Raw genomic sequence first — 18,839 nt, forward strand, 5'->3', positions numbered from 1 at the left:
AAGGGCAGATGACAAACTTGTAAACGTATAAAAAAAACCTCTGTAAGATCACCATGGCGGACACACACATGGAGGTGTTAACCCCTGTGTGCATTAAAGGTGTGCTTTACTTTACAGTACCTTGCTGTGGAGTAGATTCCTTTGAATCAACACAGAGGGCAATTAAAATAACAATGCTGGATGTCCAGCACAAGTGCTGGCATGGATCAGTTAGCAGAGCCCTCTTCTAATAGCTGCTGCCCTGCAGGCTTCTTCACTGCTGAGCAGTAGTTGGAGATGCCATGGTGCCCGTAAATGCAAATCTTGCTCAGCAGCAGCCACATTTCAGCAGACACTACAGCACTTAGCAGGGCAGCTGCTTAATGAGTTCAGTGTCTTAATTTCTACTTATTTTGGAAATAAATTCACTGTTCTACTCTTTTTCAGAGCTCAAAATGCTGTTAATCCTGCTGACAAGAAGTTATTTGGATTCTCTACTCTAAAGTTTGCATAAAGTTTTTTAGCTAAGGCCATTCACTCATAAAAGCTTTGCTACACAGTAGAAAGGGCTGTTGTTTTTTCCTACCCACCCATCCCAGGAGGATCCAATCAATATGTACTTTCTGTAGATGGCTCTCAAAGCCAGAAAATCCCACACAGAGCTGTGTCAGAGACAGAAATCAATTGGAGCACAGAGGACATTCCCTTGGGAATAGGGGAATGCAATTTGGGCAGCACACTTGTTTGTGTGACTCGATGGGGAGCAGTCCTGGAGCTGCCAGCCTGCCTTCAGATAGGCCTCTCACTAAAGGGCTGTTTTATCCAGAGCCAACCCCCGTGGAGGAATTCAACTCTCCTTGTCAATTAACTTGAAACAAAGATAAAGGAATACATAAAAGCAAGTTTATGGATGCCTTTGTTTTCTCAATAGCTATGTTAGACTAGGTATCACACACACAAAAATCTATAATCCTCCAGGCACTGAAAAAAACCTTGTACATAATTTTAAAAAACCAGAATCTTTCCTGTTTAATCAATAGGCAAAAGCAAATGCATGCAGAGCTCCATAGGAACGTATTTAAAAACTAAATAGGACTTACAGTTGCCTCTGAAGTGCTTTGCCCTTGGACTGAGCAGATAAATGTTCTCCATAGGGCTACAACACTTTTGTACATCAGAAACAACTAATGACAGTGATATATTGACCATCCCTAAAAACAACAAATGTTTGATTATTTCTTCCAGCAATTTGTCCAAATAATACAGGTCAAAAGGAGATTCCTGTGACTAGAATATGATTTGCTCAGAAAGGTGTAAGGACCTCACAGTACCAACAAGCTGAGTAACAAAGTGGCCAGAAGAAGTAAAAGTAAAATTAGGTACCTGTGTAAATTTCTCCCACTTTCAAGACATGTGGTTTCTGACCATTCCCACTCAAACTAGATTTGGAGCTACAAAAGATAGTAGTGGTATAATATTCTTTAATGCTCAGTCACAGAAAAAGACAAATCAAATAAGAAGACAGGAAACAAAACCCATAAGGCATCACTTCGCCATTGTGCCAGTTGGTCCCATTTTGAGTATTGCCTGTGTTTTTGGTCTCACACAACAAAAGGTCATGACTGAACAAGACAAGATACAAAGAACAGCATAAGGGGAATTAGCAGACAAGGACCAGCTGAAGCTGACTGGGACTCCTCAGGCCAGCAAAAGGATGACCTTGATTTCTACTAAGAGATACCAAATTAGTCTGGCAACAGCTTTTTCAAAACAAAAGGTAGTGGGGTTTGATACAGTTAAGCTGTGGAATGTCTTGTCATGATGTATTATCAACTACACAGTGTCCTGGCTGCAGTGTCTGAGGCTGGCCTGGGAGCAGAACTGCACTGCACTTTTGCTCTGTGGCTCACTCCTCTGATACCCTCTGCTGCTGGGCCAGGTGAGCTCCCAGGCTGACCCTGTGCTTGATCTTACAGTCAGTTTTACTGAAATATTACAAATTTCCAGTTCTTGTGAACAGACAGCTTTCCTGACAGCAAGTGGCTTGATCATCCTGGTAATAGTAGCCCTGGAAGCAATTGAAAGGAGACATAGCAGATGGATTTGGATAGTTACAAAACCATTAACAGAATAAGTGCAGCACAATTAGAGAGAGCCCAGTGAAAATGAGCCACTTTCAGATGTCCTAGAGCTAATTGTGAAGGTCAGAGTTACAAACCATAGGGTTAAGGAGTAGTTCTACACTTAATCACTCTTAAGAGCCAAAAAGCAAGTGCATCTGTCCACATGTATTTCAACTAACCATTTTAACCTCTGTCTGAAGAAAGGTTATATTAGTAGATGCAACTGAGCTTCCAGGGGTTTACAGGTAGCAGGCAGTGCCACATGCAGCAGCGGGTAGTGAAAGCAAAGGAGGGGAGCAATTCTACTGGCATTGGGACTAGTGCAGCTTGCCTCCCAAGGAGATGATCCTGCCAGGTATCCCAATGCCACTCCCCAGGAACATCCCAGGTATCCTTAGCTCTCCCCCACTGTGCCTTTCCCTCTCAGGGCAGCACTGCCAGCTCCAAGCACCAGGTTTGGCTTTCTCCAGCGTCCATGCAAGGCTGCTGGCACAACACAAAAGGCTGGTGCTCCTTCTCACCAGTCAAGCAGATGCTCCTGAGCCAGCAAAGAACAGCTGCAGGCTGACTTCTCCCTTCCTGTCACCACTGACACCAACAAATTTTTTCTACCATCCATTTGCAAATTTTCATATGAATGCCAAGAACCTCCCACCCAGCCTGCCACCCAAGTGGGTTAGGATTTGATAACATTTCAAACTATTTTTGCTATAGGCAGTATTAGAGCCAACAAGTCTACTTGGTTTCTTGCATCTTGTTTCCTCAGGAGACACAGCTGGCAATGCCTGTCAGCATCACAGAAGGTATGGGGCAGTGAGGAGCACCTGCTTCCAAGCAATTCTCCTGCAGGGAGAATAAGAGGCAGCAGCAATGGTATTCGAGTAGCAGGACATCCAGGACTTGTACTCTCCCTTCCTGCACACATATTAGGCCTAAGCTTGTCCAAGGCCCCTTTTTGGATAAATTGGTCAGTTCTTTGCTTTAGCCTTACTCAGCTATTCAGCACAGCCACAGATGACTGAACTCAGGAGGGAATCTAATAAACTGGTCACCAAGTAACAGGTTTATTCAAGAACTCTCAAGAGAGGATATATTTTTCCCATTGCCATTAAGGTTAGATGTATCATAGCAATAACCTCCACCATTTTGAAATAAACTCAATTTTTTCAGATTGACTGAATGCTCCAGCTACACTTAAGCTATTAAGCCATCAGCAGCTGTTTATTGTTTTCATTTCACAGAGATGTTTCTTTACATAAAAGTTCATTAAATATTTCATTACCGAAGTTAAAATTTTAGTAGGATAAATAGAAGCTTCTTTACACCCAGAGTCTCTTCTTCCCTTTGATTCATATTCCAAAGCTACTTCAATATCACCAGTTATACCTGTCCACAAGCAGCTCTGCCCTAGGGACAATAAAATTGATTAACCTGATGGATGAAGAGATGAGCTTGATTACAAAAAATCCATCACAAATGTGAGCAAGTTGCCAGTATATTTGATACCAGCAATCAATGAGACCTGTTAGTGGATGTATCATTGCAGCTGTTACCAGACCAAAAACCACATAGGCAGGGAGAAAGTGCTGCACAGTTCCTTGCCATGCTGGTAGCGACCTGGCTATCCAGAAGCAGGGCTTTAGCACAGGGAGACCATCGAACTGTCAAGAGATTGTTTCAGCTGCAAGTGGAGATGTCTACATGTGAAAGACTTCTACCAAGGAGGCAGGTTCAATATATTCATCTGGGTGGTGTGACTGAGGAGTGCAGTCACCCTGCATGCTCCCTGCTGGAGATGCTGCTCAGCACTGCAAGCAGCACCTAACATCCTACCTCCCCTCAGCCTTCCAGCACTTGGTGAAACAAGCTCAACTTGTTAAAGTTTAACGAGCACATTGATGCACTGGAAGGAACAGCTGAGAAGCAGGGAGGATTTGGGAACCCTCTTCTCTGTTTCCTCAAGGTTAGGAAACCCAAGGAACATCACTGTGGGTCAGGAAAGAATGATTCTGTTTCTCCACCTTACAAAGTTCTGCTGTTTTAAAGACTGGCAGGGTGAGGACTATCAGTCACCAACCCAAAATGAAACAGTGGTTACCTTCTGCCCTAGGTTTTCTGGGTAACAGCAGTCAGTACTAACACTGCAATTGGAGAACAAACCCTGCACAGCTCTAGGAGCTTGTAAATTATGGTTACTCAGATTATTGCCTTGTATATTGAAGGCAGAGATTAGCCTTATAAATTAGTGGTCTTACTAAGCTGTACAAGCTACTTTGCAGAGATAATGTTTGAGGTTCTAGTTTGGACTGCTGTGATAAACTCCAGTGCACTTGAACAAGACTGAACCTGTTATAAAGGGTGACCAAATAAATTAATCTCTAAAACAGCATTGCTGACACTCAAATTCCTTGATGCATACAGTTAAACACAGGGAAAGCAGTTCTTGCCTGCAGCATTTATTGCTATGTAGATCATAAATTGATGATCATAGCCCGTATTTGACACACAACTTTGCAGTCAGTTCGCATCTGACCTTGCCTGGCAGCTCAGACTATGACCTGCCTCACCATTCAGTTTAATACCATTTTTGTTACTGTTACTGAAATTCAGCCATATGCACGGGCAGGGCAGCCTTACCAGGGTCCTGGCACGGACTTCATTCATGTGGGACCACACAACTCACATGAAGCGGGGACAGCTGCAGTTGCTGGCGATGCGGGCTCTGCCCGGGACTTCGCGGTTGCACGGGAGGCTCCCCGGTAGGACCGAGCCCAGCCCGGGGCTGCTGTGCGGGGCTCCGGCTCCCTCTGCTGTCCTGGGCCTGTGATCCCCGCTCAGACACCGAGGCTGCTCACACGGGCAGGGGGGCAGACCATGCTCGGATTTAGTACGCTCGCAATTTGAATAAAGTCGGGGTAAAACTTCAGCTGCATCAGGAGATTGATAAAAAGCAGGACCAAAGTCACAAAGGTGAAAACCCCATTTCAGCAGACTACTTTTGTGAACGAAGGCTACATCAGTTTCTTCCTATGCAAAAAGGAACTAGGAGCACCTTACATCCTCTATGCAGACACCACTCACCTTTATAGCAACAAGGGGGGGGGGGGGGGAACAACCACTGCCACATTCCTAAACCCCCTGCTCCCCCCACTTAGGCTCCATCAGCAATTGCAAGAAAGCAGTACTCAACTCAGCCTGCTATGGATTAGGGTCTCAATTATGCAAGCAGGAGCCATAGAACAGAAACACGCATGAGTCCCGCAGAGCCAAAAACTAACATTCCCACAAAAGAGGGTATAGGATTTGTGGCCCTGGGAAGGGCATAAATGCTTCCTGGGACCATGGGCAGGGGCATGGGAGGGGGCTTCAGGTGAAGCTACTTGAGGCCGTTAGGGTATATTAGTGCCCTCAGCTCCTAGCAACATGTTTGTCACTTAAAGGGAAAACTGCTGAAATTTTTGTAAAGAAGATAATGGATGAATTAGGAGAGGAATTATGAGGGCAGTGTTGCTGGCAAAACTCTAAAGCATTCCTTGGTAAACAGATTCAGCTCCTGGTATTGCTCCTGTCTTCCCACGTGACCCTGGAAAACGATGAGGGTACTTACATGTTTATCAATACATTTAATCTACGGTCATGATCATATCTATTTTTAAACCCTTTAAAATGTGTTGAATTTTAAACTCACCTTGACTTGTGGCTTATAGTGTTGGTGGGAGCTTAAGACAGGAATAATAACTAAACCTGCTACCTAGGGACTGAATCAAGGTGATTTCTTTTTGTTGCCCAAGCTTCTATGCCTGTGATCCTTCCCAAGGCAAATGTCTGTGAATTACATTAGAAGGCAAAGCATACAAAATGCTGCAGCTGCCAGGCATGTGGTGGCTTGTCTCACCCAGCACTAGAGCTGGGCAGCACTTGGGACAGTTGATAGAAACTGGGCAGGCACTGTCAGGCCTTCTTGGGAAAGAAGGGCAGGAGTTTGTCCTTTAATGCTTGATTCTTACCAGTGCTTTGATTTTCTTGGTCTGGACAATGTGCACAGTGGTACATCCCAAACCTCCCTTTCCATGAGCACTGTCTTTTTGTGCAAGGCAGCTGGTGCCTGAGTGCTCTGCTCTCCTTTTCCTTCAGTAAAGGTGTGACTCCTGTACAAGCACATGCAAAGCACAGCTGTCAGGAAAGAGTGTTTTAAGTTGCACAAAGAATCACTGACAAAGGTATCAGCAAAAGCAGGTTTAATGTTAAAATGAAAACATGACAAAGTTCATTGACAAGGTTCACTCTACTGCTTACTAGATGGTTAAAGCACACAGAGAAAAATTGGACTAAAACCTAAAATCAGTCAATTTCAAACTAAAATCAAACTAAAATTATCTACCTGGAGGATGGGATAGGAAAAGGGTAAGGATAAGAAAGAATAAGGGAGACCCTCCTGTTGAGTCACAATATTCAGAGTGAACCCCCTTGCCAAACTTAACCCCAGACTTCACCAACAATTTAGGTCCAAAGGTTTTAATAGACTTAACAGCACTTAATCGAGAGTTTAATTTAAACAGTTTAACAAAATATTCTTATAGGACTTACAGTAGCACAGCAATAACTCACTTATAGGCCTAACTTACTTATGACTCTAAAGCATTTAAGAATCTAGCAGAGCAGCATTGACTGTACATTGGCTATAGCACATTCACACCCACACAGACCTACAGGAGGATGTACAAGGTAAATACCTGTGAAAATTCCCCTCCAGTTGGATGTCTTTGCATCTTCTCAATGGGCAAAGGGTTGAACCTTGAGGAGTTGTCATATGTGGCTTAAAGCTCTTTTACAATAGACCATTATCCCTTTCTATGAATCTATTTGACTTACCCAGTAAGTTTTTCCGTTACTGATATGTAGGGGTGGTGCTTTAGCAGGGTAATCTAACTGTAATTTTAATCTACACTGAGGAAATTCTGTAAGAATAGTTTTACAAGTTTTCCTGCTTAGGCCCCCCCTTTGCTCTGTGCAACAAAATAAAAAGCTTCCTTGCCAGTGTGATCTAATTTCTGATGTAACCATTCTCCCAGTCTATGCCACTCCTGATTTAAGGAATCCTCTGGTTTTATCTCCCTAATTTTAGTTAAGTTGTTGCCTAAATTCAGTAGAAAAACTTTCCAAACAATATTAAAATTGATAACATAAGAGCAGTCTTTTAATGAAAGCTTTCAGGTGCGCACATTATACCTATGCACACACACAGCATCAAATTGTCATGATTTTTATAAGTTTAACTAATTAGCATATCTAGCAAGTAAATCCGGCAGGAGAGTGGTTGCCCTGGTAACCCACCCTTCCATCTGCCCCACTGGAGCCCCCCCCAAGGGTTCTTAGCCCTGTATCTTGTTATGCCCATGAAGTATCTTATTATTTTGGCCAAGATGCTGGTAGAAAGCAGGATATTCTTGTTAGAAATTCTTTTTCTTGAAAATAAGACCAAACAGAATTTCAAGAATGTGGCATAAAATGTGAGAAAGACTACTGCTCCAAAGTGTGAGAAAGTCCTAAAAACTATACAGCTGTATGTTAAAAATCTACAAAGCTACAAATACTTAAAAAGCTAAAAATCTTTAGGCATCATTTCTCCTCTTTAGAGACTTGACAAAAAAATTCTATCTTGTCTAGTCTCTACCACTTATATTTAACATTAATCAATAAAGATGACCAGAAGCTACAGCATCGAAACATACACCAAGTCATTATGCAGACACTAACTACAAATACAACTAGTATGAACAGTTGTATTATCCAAATCAGCTTTGGAAACTGTGAAGTAAGTGTATGGTTATTATTTTCAAAGCCCAATGAGTCGTCTTCGAGAGTTACCTGATCTAAAATTTGAGTTTGTTTCCAAATTTCAGCCAAATCTTTTTTAATTCTTCCAGTCTCATCTATATAAGAACAACAACTAGTGTTAATGACTCTACACATGCCCCCTTGTGAGACCAGTAGAAAATCGAGAACCAGTCTGTTTTGCAGAATCACACGAGCCAAACCCCAAACTTCTTCTCGTGAGGCCATGATTGCATCTGAAATTTGATTCTCAGTATGTTCAATAATGGCCGAAATGTTAACAATTGCTTTTTCCAATTCATTTACTTCTAAAGAAGGAATAGGAGCCATAACTGCACTATGGAAAATCATAGGATGCTCAACAAGGGGATTATTGGGTGTTTTTATCCTTCTTACATTAGTCCACCTCCACCCACTTTGTTCTTTGAGGTGATCAAATACTGTTATGTCTGGGATTATAGCCCCAAGGGCACAGGCCCGGTCTTTATCAAGGGGCAAAACTTTCCATGCTTCATTTTTACATATCCAATACCATCCTGAACCCTGTGGGGGAACCATTCTCCAGGGTGTCTGTGCCAATCCTACTATGGCTTTTGGTACCAGCCTTATTTTAGATTCAGTTTTATGACAATACGGAGGGAGAGTGACCTTTCCTGTGACATTAACCACCACGCAGGGAACCTTATAATTTTCTTGATCAGGAATTAAGCTGCTTAGAGTTACAGGTAGGTAGTCCTTAGTGACCTGTTCCCAACTGTTGTTAAGGTTTGTCTCATTCATTAAAACACCAATTAATGGCCAGTTGTTATCCTCATTAATTCTTGGCATTTGAGTACAAATCCAACAACTGTTTTTATGAAGAGCATTGGACACATTTTGGACTAGAGCCGCATGCAAATTTTGGTTCCAAAGCTGAATCATTGTTACCGACTGTGCAGAGAGTAAACATAGAAAAAACAATTTAAACCACATCATCTTCATTTGTATCCGTCTCTGTTTTTCCAGGTGTTCCAGGAGCAGAGGCCCTCTTAACTCTGGAGTAGTCCAGGGTCCTTTGCCAGCGACTCTGACTGTGGTGAGGGTAGTCAGCAGGACCTGGACTGATCCTCTCCACTCAGCTTGCAGAGGGTCACTGTCCCAGCATTTAACATTCACCCGGTCTCCAGGCTGGAACGGATGAGCAGGGGTGTCCAATCCTATGGGTCTGGATAACACGATGAACCTCTGGAGCTTCTGCAATGCGAAACTTAGAGCCATTAAATACTTTTCTAAGTCAATTTTCCCCCTCCTGTGAATTTCTCCCAGCATATGTGGAATTTGATATGACACACCATACAATACTTCAGGGAGTTATGTTGTCCCTCTGCCTCGGTTGTCTGTGGATTCTCAGTAAGGCTATAGGCAAGGCCCGAACCCAGGTCATGGATGTCTCTTGACAAATTTTGCTGATTTGTGTTTTGAGGGTACTATTCATACGTTCAACTTTGCCACTCACCTGGGGTCTGTAAGACATATAGAGATCCCAAACAATTCCCAGAATTTGACTAACCTCCCCCACAATTGTTGCAACAAAGTGTAGCCCTCTGAGGACAACCCCAAAGGAATCCCAAATACTGGAATTATATGATTGAGCACAATTTATACCACTTCTTTTGCTGTGTAGGTACGACAGGGGTAAGCTTCAGGCCATCCACTGGAGGTGTCAACCAACACCAGTATGTGCCCATATCCTTCTTTGCTTGGTAACTCAGCAAAATCTATTTGCCAACAATCTCCAGGAAGGTCTCTGGCCTTTGTCACCCCTAGCACTACTCTTTTGCTCATATCAGGATTGTGTCAATGGCAGATTTCACATTTGCTTACTATAGATTGCACAATTTCGGTCATTCCCCTTCCTATTACTGTCTTCTCCAAATGTTTCAAGAGATTCTCTGTTCCCCAATGGTACCTTCATGTTCCCACAGAGCAATCTCCTGAAGGAGTAGGGATGGGACTACAGCCTGTCCTTTTGGTGTAACAGCCCACCAACTTCTTTGATTTTAGCCTTAAGGGACTCAATTAACTGGTGGTCTCTCTCATACTTTGATCATACTTTGGGGTAAACCCTGACAGATCGATTTCTCTCTGTGGTATTACTGCTAGGATACCCCTTTTGCCATTTCATCCGCAAAGTGGTTTCCTGCTTTGGGAGTCATGTGCCCCTTTTGATGAGCTTTGCAATATATAATAGCCACCTCTGTAGGCTTCCAAATAACTCTGCAGGAGTGCATGGATCTGGTTGGCATGCTTGATTCCACTGCCCTGAGTGGTTAGCAGCCTTCTTTCCTTCTAGATGGCTCCGTTGGTACACACAACACTAAATGCATATTTAGAATCAGTCCATATATTTACTTTCCTTCCTTTGCTTAGTTCTAGAGCTCTCTCAGTGCAATCAGTTCAGCTTTCTGTGATGATACATCTGGTGGCAGTGTTTGCCTTGATTACCTTGTCCTGGGTTGTCACTGCATGTCCTGTCATTTGTTTACCATCCTGCATGAAGCTACTTCTGTCCATATACAATTCCCAGTCTGGATTTTCTAGAGGCACGTCCTTCAGGTCTGGTCTGCTGGAATAGGCCTCTGCTACGATCTGTGAACAGTCATGCTCGGGCAGGGCACACTGCCAGTCAACGGTGAGGACAGAAACATAGCAGGATTGACAACAGATGTTGTTTTTAGAGTAATATTATCCTGTTCCAACAACACAGCCTGGTACTTAAGCATTCAGCTAGGGGACAACCCATGTCCCCCCTTTTGTTCTAGTACAGTTAGTACTGCATGGGGTACATACACTACAGTGTGCTGCCCAAGGGTGAGTTTCTGGGCTTCCTGGACCAATATAACAGTAGCTGCCACAGCTTTCAAACACCCAGGCCACCCTTGGCTAACATTGGCTAGGTGCCCTCAGATCATGAGGGCACTCAGAACCCTAGTATGGGAATTAAAAACATATCAATCACTGGGATCCATATAACCCCATGATCCTACTACAGCAGAAGGGGTTTTTGCAGAGCATGGTACTTACTGTAACCTCTTTCAAACTGGCCCTGACAGAGCAGAGACCTTTAGTATTTGGCTCAACTGCATTTGAAGAGACAAAACAGAGATCTTTTGAATGCAAAAAGGTACTTTTATCTTTAGCCCAAGCAGTGAAACAAGATGAGAAAATACATCAGGAACATCATGTACAAACCAGAGAACCATTTAATTTGCTGGAATCTCTCTTACAGGGAACTTTTCCCCCTGGAAAAAAGTGACACAAAACTCTACAATATGGAAATAGTATGTCTATGTAATGGCAGCTGCAGAAGGAATTAGCTGAAGAACCTACTAAAGTTTACAAATTACAAATTTCTGTAAATGCAAATCCATTACAATATTACAACAACCTTTCAAACCTTCACCAATTTTAGATGCACCTCCCCTTACTAAGGGGATGTCAAGAGAAGACACTTGGTTTACTGATTCCTCAGCAAAAACGGTAAATGATACATGGCAATATGAAGCTCTTGCAGTTCACTCCAGTGATTTTAAATCTTTGCTATACAGGTTGCACACCCAGCTTTTGGGCATCCTGCTGTGTGAATACTGAAACTTGGGCTCCTGTACATAATAGAAATTTTATTATTGACAATGACAATGAGGAATCAGAATGTATGGGCCATTGTTATCTATCCATTGATGAGCGTTGAGCTGCTGGACTGGCAGGCCCAGGTACTGTCCAGATGTTACTCATTTTTTTGATCCCTGATTTTGGGGAGAGAAAGGGTTATTCTGCCTCCCTGAATCTGATGCTGGTGTTGGTGTCTGAGTGTTCAGAGTATATTCTCTCTGATTGTTGTCATCTTGTCTCAGGAATGCATCAATTAGGCTCTGGATAACACCAATAGGCTGTCTCTGAACTGGAGCTTTTGCAATACCTAATGATAATGCCTGATTATATACCTCTTTCTAGCACCTCTGTTTTCTGGATGGATGACCTGTAGGTCCTGGTTCCTGGGAATAGTCAATTTGTCTAAAATTATGACTTTTATTTTCAGTTTTACTGGATAAATCACTCCATCCTATCTCTCGACTGTAATTTATGCTGTCACTCACTAGTGTTGCCCAGGTGGGGATTTCTCTGTGTTCTAAAATTGCAGCAATACTCCCAGCCAATTCTGCATTAAAGGCTGTGTTTCTTTTAATTTCAATTCATTTTGAAGCCAGGTAGGATTTGAGTATGTCAAGGGCTCCCTTAATTAGCAGCTTTAACATTTCATAGGTTACAGGTGCTGTAATGGGAGCATTAATAGGGCAACGCTTACGCACGGCTTGGACACGGGCAGCTTTCGTAACAGTGAAGAGCTCACTCAGAGATTTAATGGGCGTGATCAGAGGCTCTCCTCTCTCCCTCACATCTATTTCACCAGCCCAGTATGCCATCCTGCTTGTGATCAAATGGGGATCATCTGGGGGGTAGGGACCAGAAGTTAAAAAGACAGCAGGACCCCAAAACCCTTTAGCTTCTTTACCACTTGATAGGACTCTGTCTCCTCCAGATCAACAAACTCGCCATAAATATTCAGTTTCAGTTTCACCCGGCTTATGGCTGTAGTGTTCTTGCAAATTTGCTATCTGAATCCGATCAAACAGAAGTTGGCATTTGGTTATGATTTCTTCATCCACCCTGAGGTCCAGTAGTTACCTCTGTTTTTATAATGGATCTGACTTCATACACAGGGGAGTTTGAAGGAGATAAAAGATCATTTTCCCCTGGTATGTTATCACAGGGATCACCCCATATATTTCCATCCCAGTCTTCAGGGGACGCAATTATCTTTCTGATCTGCACAGTGTCAGGAGGATTTGGAGCTCTTTTTCCTTCAGCTTTTGTTTTCCTTTCTTTTCTTCTTGTAACTGTCTCTGCATCTGTTCTATTTCAAGGACAGTAATAGTTCAGTTCTTTTCCTGCTTTCTATTTCAGTTTTCAGCTCTTGTTTCTCTTTAACTTGATTTTTCCTATACTGGCGGGCAGCTTCGGTGCCTAATATTTTACAAATAATTCCTTTGTTTTTTCCAGCCTTTATATGGCCCCTAGCTGCTTCTAGACATTCCTCCACAGCTTCCCAGTCATGCCAATTATTCCAAGCCCATTCATCTGAGAACTTAGGACTTGGACTTATTCCATGCTTTTTAAGTAGTCAGTGACTTAATTTCCCATCCTGCTGACTACAATAATTTGTCACAAATGAGTATTTTAGGTTGCTCAAAGAATCGCTGGCAAAGGTATCAGCAATAGCAGGTTTAATATTAAAGTGAAAATGTGACAAACTTGTTGGCAAGGTTCACTCTACTGCTTACTAGATGGTTAAAGCACACAGAGAAAAAATGGACTAAAACCTAAAATCAATCAATCTGAAATTAAAATTAAACAAAAATTATCTACCTGGAGGATGGGAATGGGAAAAGGGTAAGGATGGGAAAGGGAAGGATAAGAAGGAATAAGGGACACCCTCCTGTTGAGTCACAACGTACAGAGTGAACCTCCTTGCCAAACTTAGCCCTGGACTTCACCAGCAATTTAGGCCTAAAGGTTTTAATAGCATTTAGACTTAACAGCACTTGGTCGAGAGTTTAATCTAAACAATTTAACAAAAGATTCTTATAGGACTTACAATAGCACAACAATAACTCACTTACAGGCCTAACTTAACTTATGTCTCTAAAGCACTGAAGAATCTAGCAGAGCAACATTCATTGTACATTGGCCATAGCACATTCACACCCACACAGACCTACAGGAACATGTGCAAGGTAAATACCTGTGAAAGATTCCCTTGAGTTCAGTGAAGGACTCACACTGGATGTCTTTGCATCTTCTCGGGGTTGAGCCCTTAGGAGTGGGGGTATTAGCCCAGGCTCTGTTGCTGTCCTTTGGTGATGGTCCTCCAGGAGCAGCAATGCTGAGAGCTCTTTTGCTCTGAGGCCCCACTCAGAGAGAGGTGCTGGTCTCAGCCCGCTGCAGTCCAGGAGAGCTCTAGGGTCTGTCTTTGCACCGCTGTTTATATGGCCATGAGGGAGTGGGCTTTAGTCACAGTAATTTTCCATCCTGGCTGCAATTTAGGTCAGCAAGTAAATTTGATAACAAAAATATTGTTTCACTTGGGTTGTTAAGCAGGCAAGAAAACTAAGTTTTCAAGGCTGTTAGTTAAAACCAGGAGCTTGTTAGACAACACAAGTTCCCGGGAGCAGACAGTGTTTCTGATAAGCTCAAGAAGAGCTGAGTCCAAGTGCTGTTTGTCAAGGCCAAGGCCTAACAAACATTTCTGAGATCACAGTGCAGCCCGAGGAGGGGATAGGATGCTGCACCACTACAGCACTTCGACTACTGACAGCTGTGGCATTTCATAGCTTCAGACAGGAGTGCGTGTAAAGGCAGTGACCCACACGGGCCCACCCAGCTCCCCTCTGAGCAGGGCTGCACCTGCACTGTGCTGTTTCCTGCCTCCTCATACCACTGTGCCCTCCCAGCAGCTCCTCAGTGGCCTGGCCCGTGCTGTGGTCCCCATCCACAACCCACCTGCGCTCAGCCTTGGCCTCACCCAGGGGAGCAGGCATGCACTGACACCCCTGTGCTCCCCTCAGCAGCCCCCCAAACTGGGGACTGGTAACAAGTGGTGATTACTGGTTTTGTAGGCTGTCCATGCTCAAGATCCAGCAGAAAGAGGGTCAATAGGGAAAACAAAAAAGGCACATTGGGAGCCCATTTCCAACCATACTTATTAAACGGGGGCATCTGTCACATGTACGTTGGTTAGGCTTGTTTCCTGATTGCTAGCCCAGGGCCTGGGCTGCTCTGTAAACTGTGTGCTTCCCAGTGTTTGTACGTCCCTGCTGGTGTCTCTGCTCATTTCACCACTTCCATCCTGTCCATTAGCAGGTGTGGAAAAAATTCCCCTACACCACAAATTTCTCCTTTTTAGCATAACCAACCTGCTATGTTAGTTTCTGACTCCCACTTAACAAGGTGCCGGAATACCCCTCACCCTTTGTATAAAACGTCCCTGCTCATTATGCAGCTTTCCTTTTGCTTAGCCTAAGGGCAGAGACTTTTTGTTTTCCTCTCCAGTCCCCAGTGTCCTTCCTCCCCTCATTATCGAGAATTCTTGTATGGGAGATAACAAAGTCTCATCACCTTCTCACTGCCTGAGCCAGCACAATTCCTAATCCCTGTCAAACTGTCAGGGAAGCCAGGGCCTGACACACGTAATCCACTCCTGACCTTGCCAAAACACTGCAGACATGATTAACTATCCCCACCACGCGCACCTCCCTCCCCCAGCCCTCCACTCAGTCAGAACGGCCAAAACTGCTCCACAAACTGCTCCCACTCCTGTCCCTTTGCCAGCAGCTCGTAAATGTGAGCCCCATCAGTGCTTTTCACCTTTGCTTTGAGTCAGGCCCACCTCTCTTCCTTTTTCTTGTTCTCACATGCTTTTTAATGCTTTTATCATCATGCTGATGATTAGATGCCCATTTTCATCTACGTGAAACAGGAGGACCCAGCAATACTGACTATAAATCCTTCAACATTAAGTATTTTTCACTCTGTGTGTGTATGTGCGTGAGCTTGTTTGCATGGGGGTTTTTTTTCCTCATCTGGAAGAGGCACAGCTGTTACTTTTGTATCAACTCTGAGGCAGATAATATTTTACATATTACTTATTAAAAAAAAAAGGCGAGTGCGGACACATCAAACTTCTGGAGGCTCACAGGGTTACATTTTAAAGTTTACAGACATCTCCGTATGTAAACTTTGGCTTCATTGTGCACTGCTTTTCTTCTGAAACCCTCAAGATGCTCTGGAGATACAAAGGGCTCAGCCTCCATGGGGCTGCCTCTGACCTTGCTCCAGCACAGCCCTTACTCACATGCTTAACTCTGAAGACAGGCAGAGGGACTTGCTGAAACCGGTGGGCGGCTCATGAGGGGCGAGAAACACAGCCTCTAAGTGCTCTGCTGGACTGGGGCCAGAGCCCAGAGCATGCGAGGATGGAGCCAAAATTAACTCAGGCTCGCTGTGTGCATTGCTGTGAGAGCTGCCTGAAACAGGGAAATACCCTTCTGTGGGAGATTCTGTTATTTGAATTTTTTTTTGCTAAGGACAATGCAAGTGCGTGAGTACAGGCTTTAAATAAAATGAAAGCCTTTCTTAAAGCTTTAAAATAGAAATTATTTAAATGTGCTCCCCCTCCTTCCCATTACCTGCAGCCTTCTCTTCATCCTTAGCAAAAGATTAAAAGAAATAACAGGAGTTGTTACAATGGAAATAACAGGTTTAATGTAAAACCTTTGACCATCGTATCTGAAGTAAGCTAAGATTTTTGTCAACATATAATCCCTTTCAGGCCCTGTGTTTACATCACAAGGAACTTAGAAGATGATTTATGGACAATAAAGAGGACTAAAAGACAGCCTTGTTAAGAGCAGGTGAGACCTTTTTGAGAGTGCATGAGTGTGTAAGGCAGATGGCAGCAAGGGGGAAATGCCCAGGCTTACAGACACAGGAGAGGTGGGCACGGCTGCCAGAACTAGGAGAGAATGCGACCAGCACAATGGGGACCCAAGAGTCTTCCCATTGCAGTGTGGCCATAAATCTTCATTAATTCTGGAAACAGCTCCACAGTGGTCCAAAGCCCGGCAGAAAAGGTGTGGAGTACTTAGCTCTGGGTAACAGGCAGGCAACAGCTATTCCTGACAAGCCCTGCAAAGCAAGTAAGCTAAACACACATTCACGTGCCTGATTGCCCAGGGATGGGGTAGTGGGAGGTTTTAGTTAAATACATGCTTTAATGTCTACGGAATCATGGCTTCTGCCAGGATTTAAGCCAGAATTCTAGATCTCCAATATCTTCACCCTTTGTGACATCAGGTAACTTATCCAGATGATTGGTTTTAAGCCTTCCAACAACTCCATTCATTTCTGTTGGATTGCTCCTGCCTGCCAAACCCCTTGCAGTCAGCTGTGCCAAGCTCCAGCTAGGGAGGCTGGTGAAGATGGCACTAAGAAGGAAAAAAACAAAATCCAAATGAGACCCAGGAGAGCCAGGCTCTATTTGAGTTCTATCACAGCTTTCCTGGGGAACCAGAGGCATTTCATGCTATTGCTCCTAGAGCATTCAATTTGCATCAGTGTATGTGCTGCAAGATGATGAACATGGCCGAAGACTAATAAATTGTTATTAATAATGCAAGGCAAGGACAGAGCCAGCAGGAACCCAGACTGGGTGGGATTACTTTAGACCTCATTCTGATGTGGAGCTCTGTGCTAGCCTGCAGCAACCACACAAGATTATTTTTAAGGTACTTTTGTTTTGCTTTGGGTCAAGGGTTGATGGTGTACTGAGAGGAGTTTCTCTCAAGTTCTGCAAGGGCAAGGGAAAGCAGCCATGAACGTGATAAAAGGCCAGACAAGGACTAAGCCCCTTGCTGGCTTCAAACATAAACACATCCTTATAAAAATAAGGCCATTTCCTTGTAACTGGAGCGTGCAGGAAGTTTGTTTTTATAAGTAGAAAACAGAATCTGTTCTTAATGAGGAACACTTGTCCATGGCCAAACATCTTGTCAACAATGGTAATTCTTTCAAGTTCCTCTGCGCTTGTGACATCCCAAAAGAATTATCTTCTAAGAAATATGATCAAAAAGTCCATAAAACCCAAACAAGGAATTTACTGGACAAGATTCTAAGAGCAGGAAATAGGAAAAAATGAAAGCATGGTTAAAAAAGAAACCTACCATAAATGCTACTGAGCCATAGCAGCAAAAAGTGCTGTATTGATGCTGACATCAATTACTTAGGGAAGGCTGGGAAACCCTTCCCAACAGGAATACATATGTCTTTCATTATCTGGTTCAGCCATTGAGGAAGACTGAACATCCCAGTGACTGCTTGTGTCCTCCTGATGATGATGTGACCAAATTTGGGAAATGTGAAAAACCAGTCTGAATGCATGTCCAGTGCCAAAGGCAGAGAGGAACAGTTAGAGCTTCTGGGCAGGCTTAGGAGCTGTAGTTTTTCATCCTAGAAAGCTGCACACTGAAAGTTCAAAGTACAAGCAGGAACTCAAGGCAAAGAAGGGGCGCAGGGCAGAGCCCCCAGTCTGTGCTGTCATCCCTTCACTCTTCATCCCCTTGAGGAATGATGCAGCTGTCTTGCTGTGCCACCCAGGTGGCCCACATTTTTGGGGCACAGAACATTCACAGCTCACTGTCTGTGTTAGTGAGGTAAATCACAGGGCCTTTTCTAAAGTCTGTGACTTATGGGTGCAGGCTATAGACCAAAAAGAAGAATGTTCTCATCACATGTGTGGGTAAAATTGGTAATGGGCAGAGTAATTTCAGAAATGATTTATATGATTGATTCTCAAGATTCAACATATTGCTCTGCTATTCCCTTAGAAACTCCTTTCCAGGCCTGAACTCTGCATAAGACCTGCAGAAAAAGGGTAATCTCTGATGCCAAACAAGTGGCTGTGTAGAGGTCTCTAGTTTGCTGCCACTGTGTAACTGGTTACATTTGGGGACTGTGCACTAAAGAATTATCACCTTCTTATTTTTGTTACTCCCTCCTATCTCATTCCCTGGAAGGAAGGACAGACAGAAAGCCTGATTATACTGAAGCCAAAACATTTACCATTAACTTTGCCAAGGCCAGGATTTTGCCTACTGTATGGGTCCAGTGCTTAATTCCGTGTCTGTGCGACCTGGCCAAAGCTCCAAGGTACACTTTTATCAACTGAAGCACACCATATGCCATGGTTGTTTGCTGAAGTAATTTAAATTAGCTACATAATGCAATTCAGGGAGGGAAAGAAAATAC

The 18,839-nt window shown here is 43.6% G+C and overlaps 1 protein-coding gene across 2 annotated transcripts; it reads right to left on the bottom strand.

Annotated features, from left to right (window-relative positions):
- Positions 1–6,323: 6,323 nt before the first annotated feature.
- On the bottom strand, positions 6,324–14,085 carry LOC104693054 (syncytin-1-like). 2 transcript variants are annotated; one of them, XM_019289470.3, is made up of 2 exons: positions 13,780–14,085; positions 6,324–9,170 (listed from the first exon to the last, which is right to left on the bottom strand). In XM_019289470.3, exon 2 carries the CDS (start codon positions 8,916–8,918, stop codon positions 7,773–7,775), a length of 1,146 nt encoding a protein of 381 aa, XP_019145015.1. In that variant the 5' UTR covers positions 8,919–9,170; positions 13,780–14,085; the 3' UTR covers positions 6,324–7,772. The 2 variants fall into 2 exon arrangements, with proteins under 2 accessions (XP_019145015.1, XP_019145016.1); XM_019289471.3 differs by having other exon boundaries at positions 6,324–9,183.
- Between the last annotated feature and the right edge of the window lie 4,754 nt (positions 14,086–18,839).

This window comes from Corvus cornix, chromosome 9 (assembly GCF_000738735.6).
Source record: "Corvus cornix cornix isolate S_Up_H32 chromosome 9, ASM73873v5, whole genome shotgun sequence".
Classification (NCBI taxonomy): Eukaryota; Metazoa; Chordata; class Aves; order Passeriformes; family Corvidae; genus Corvus; species Corvus cornix.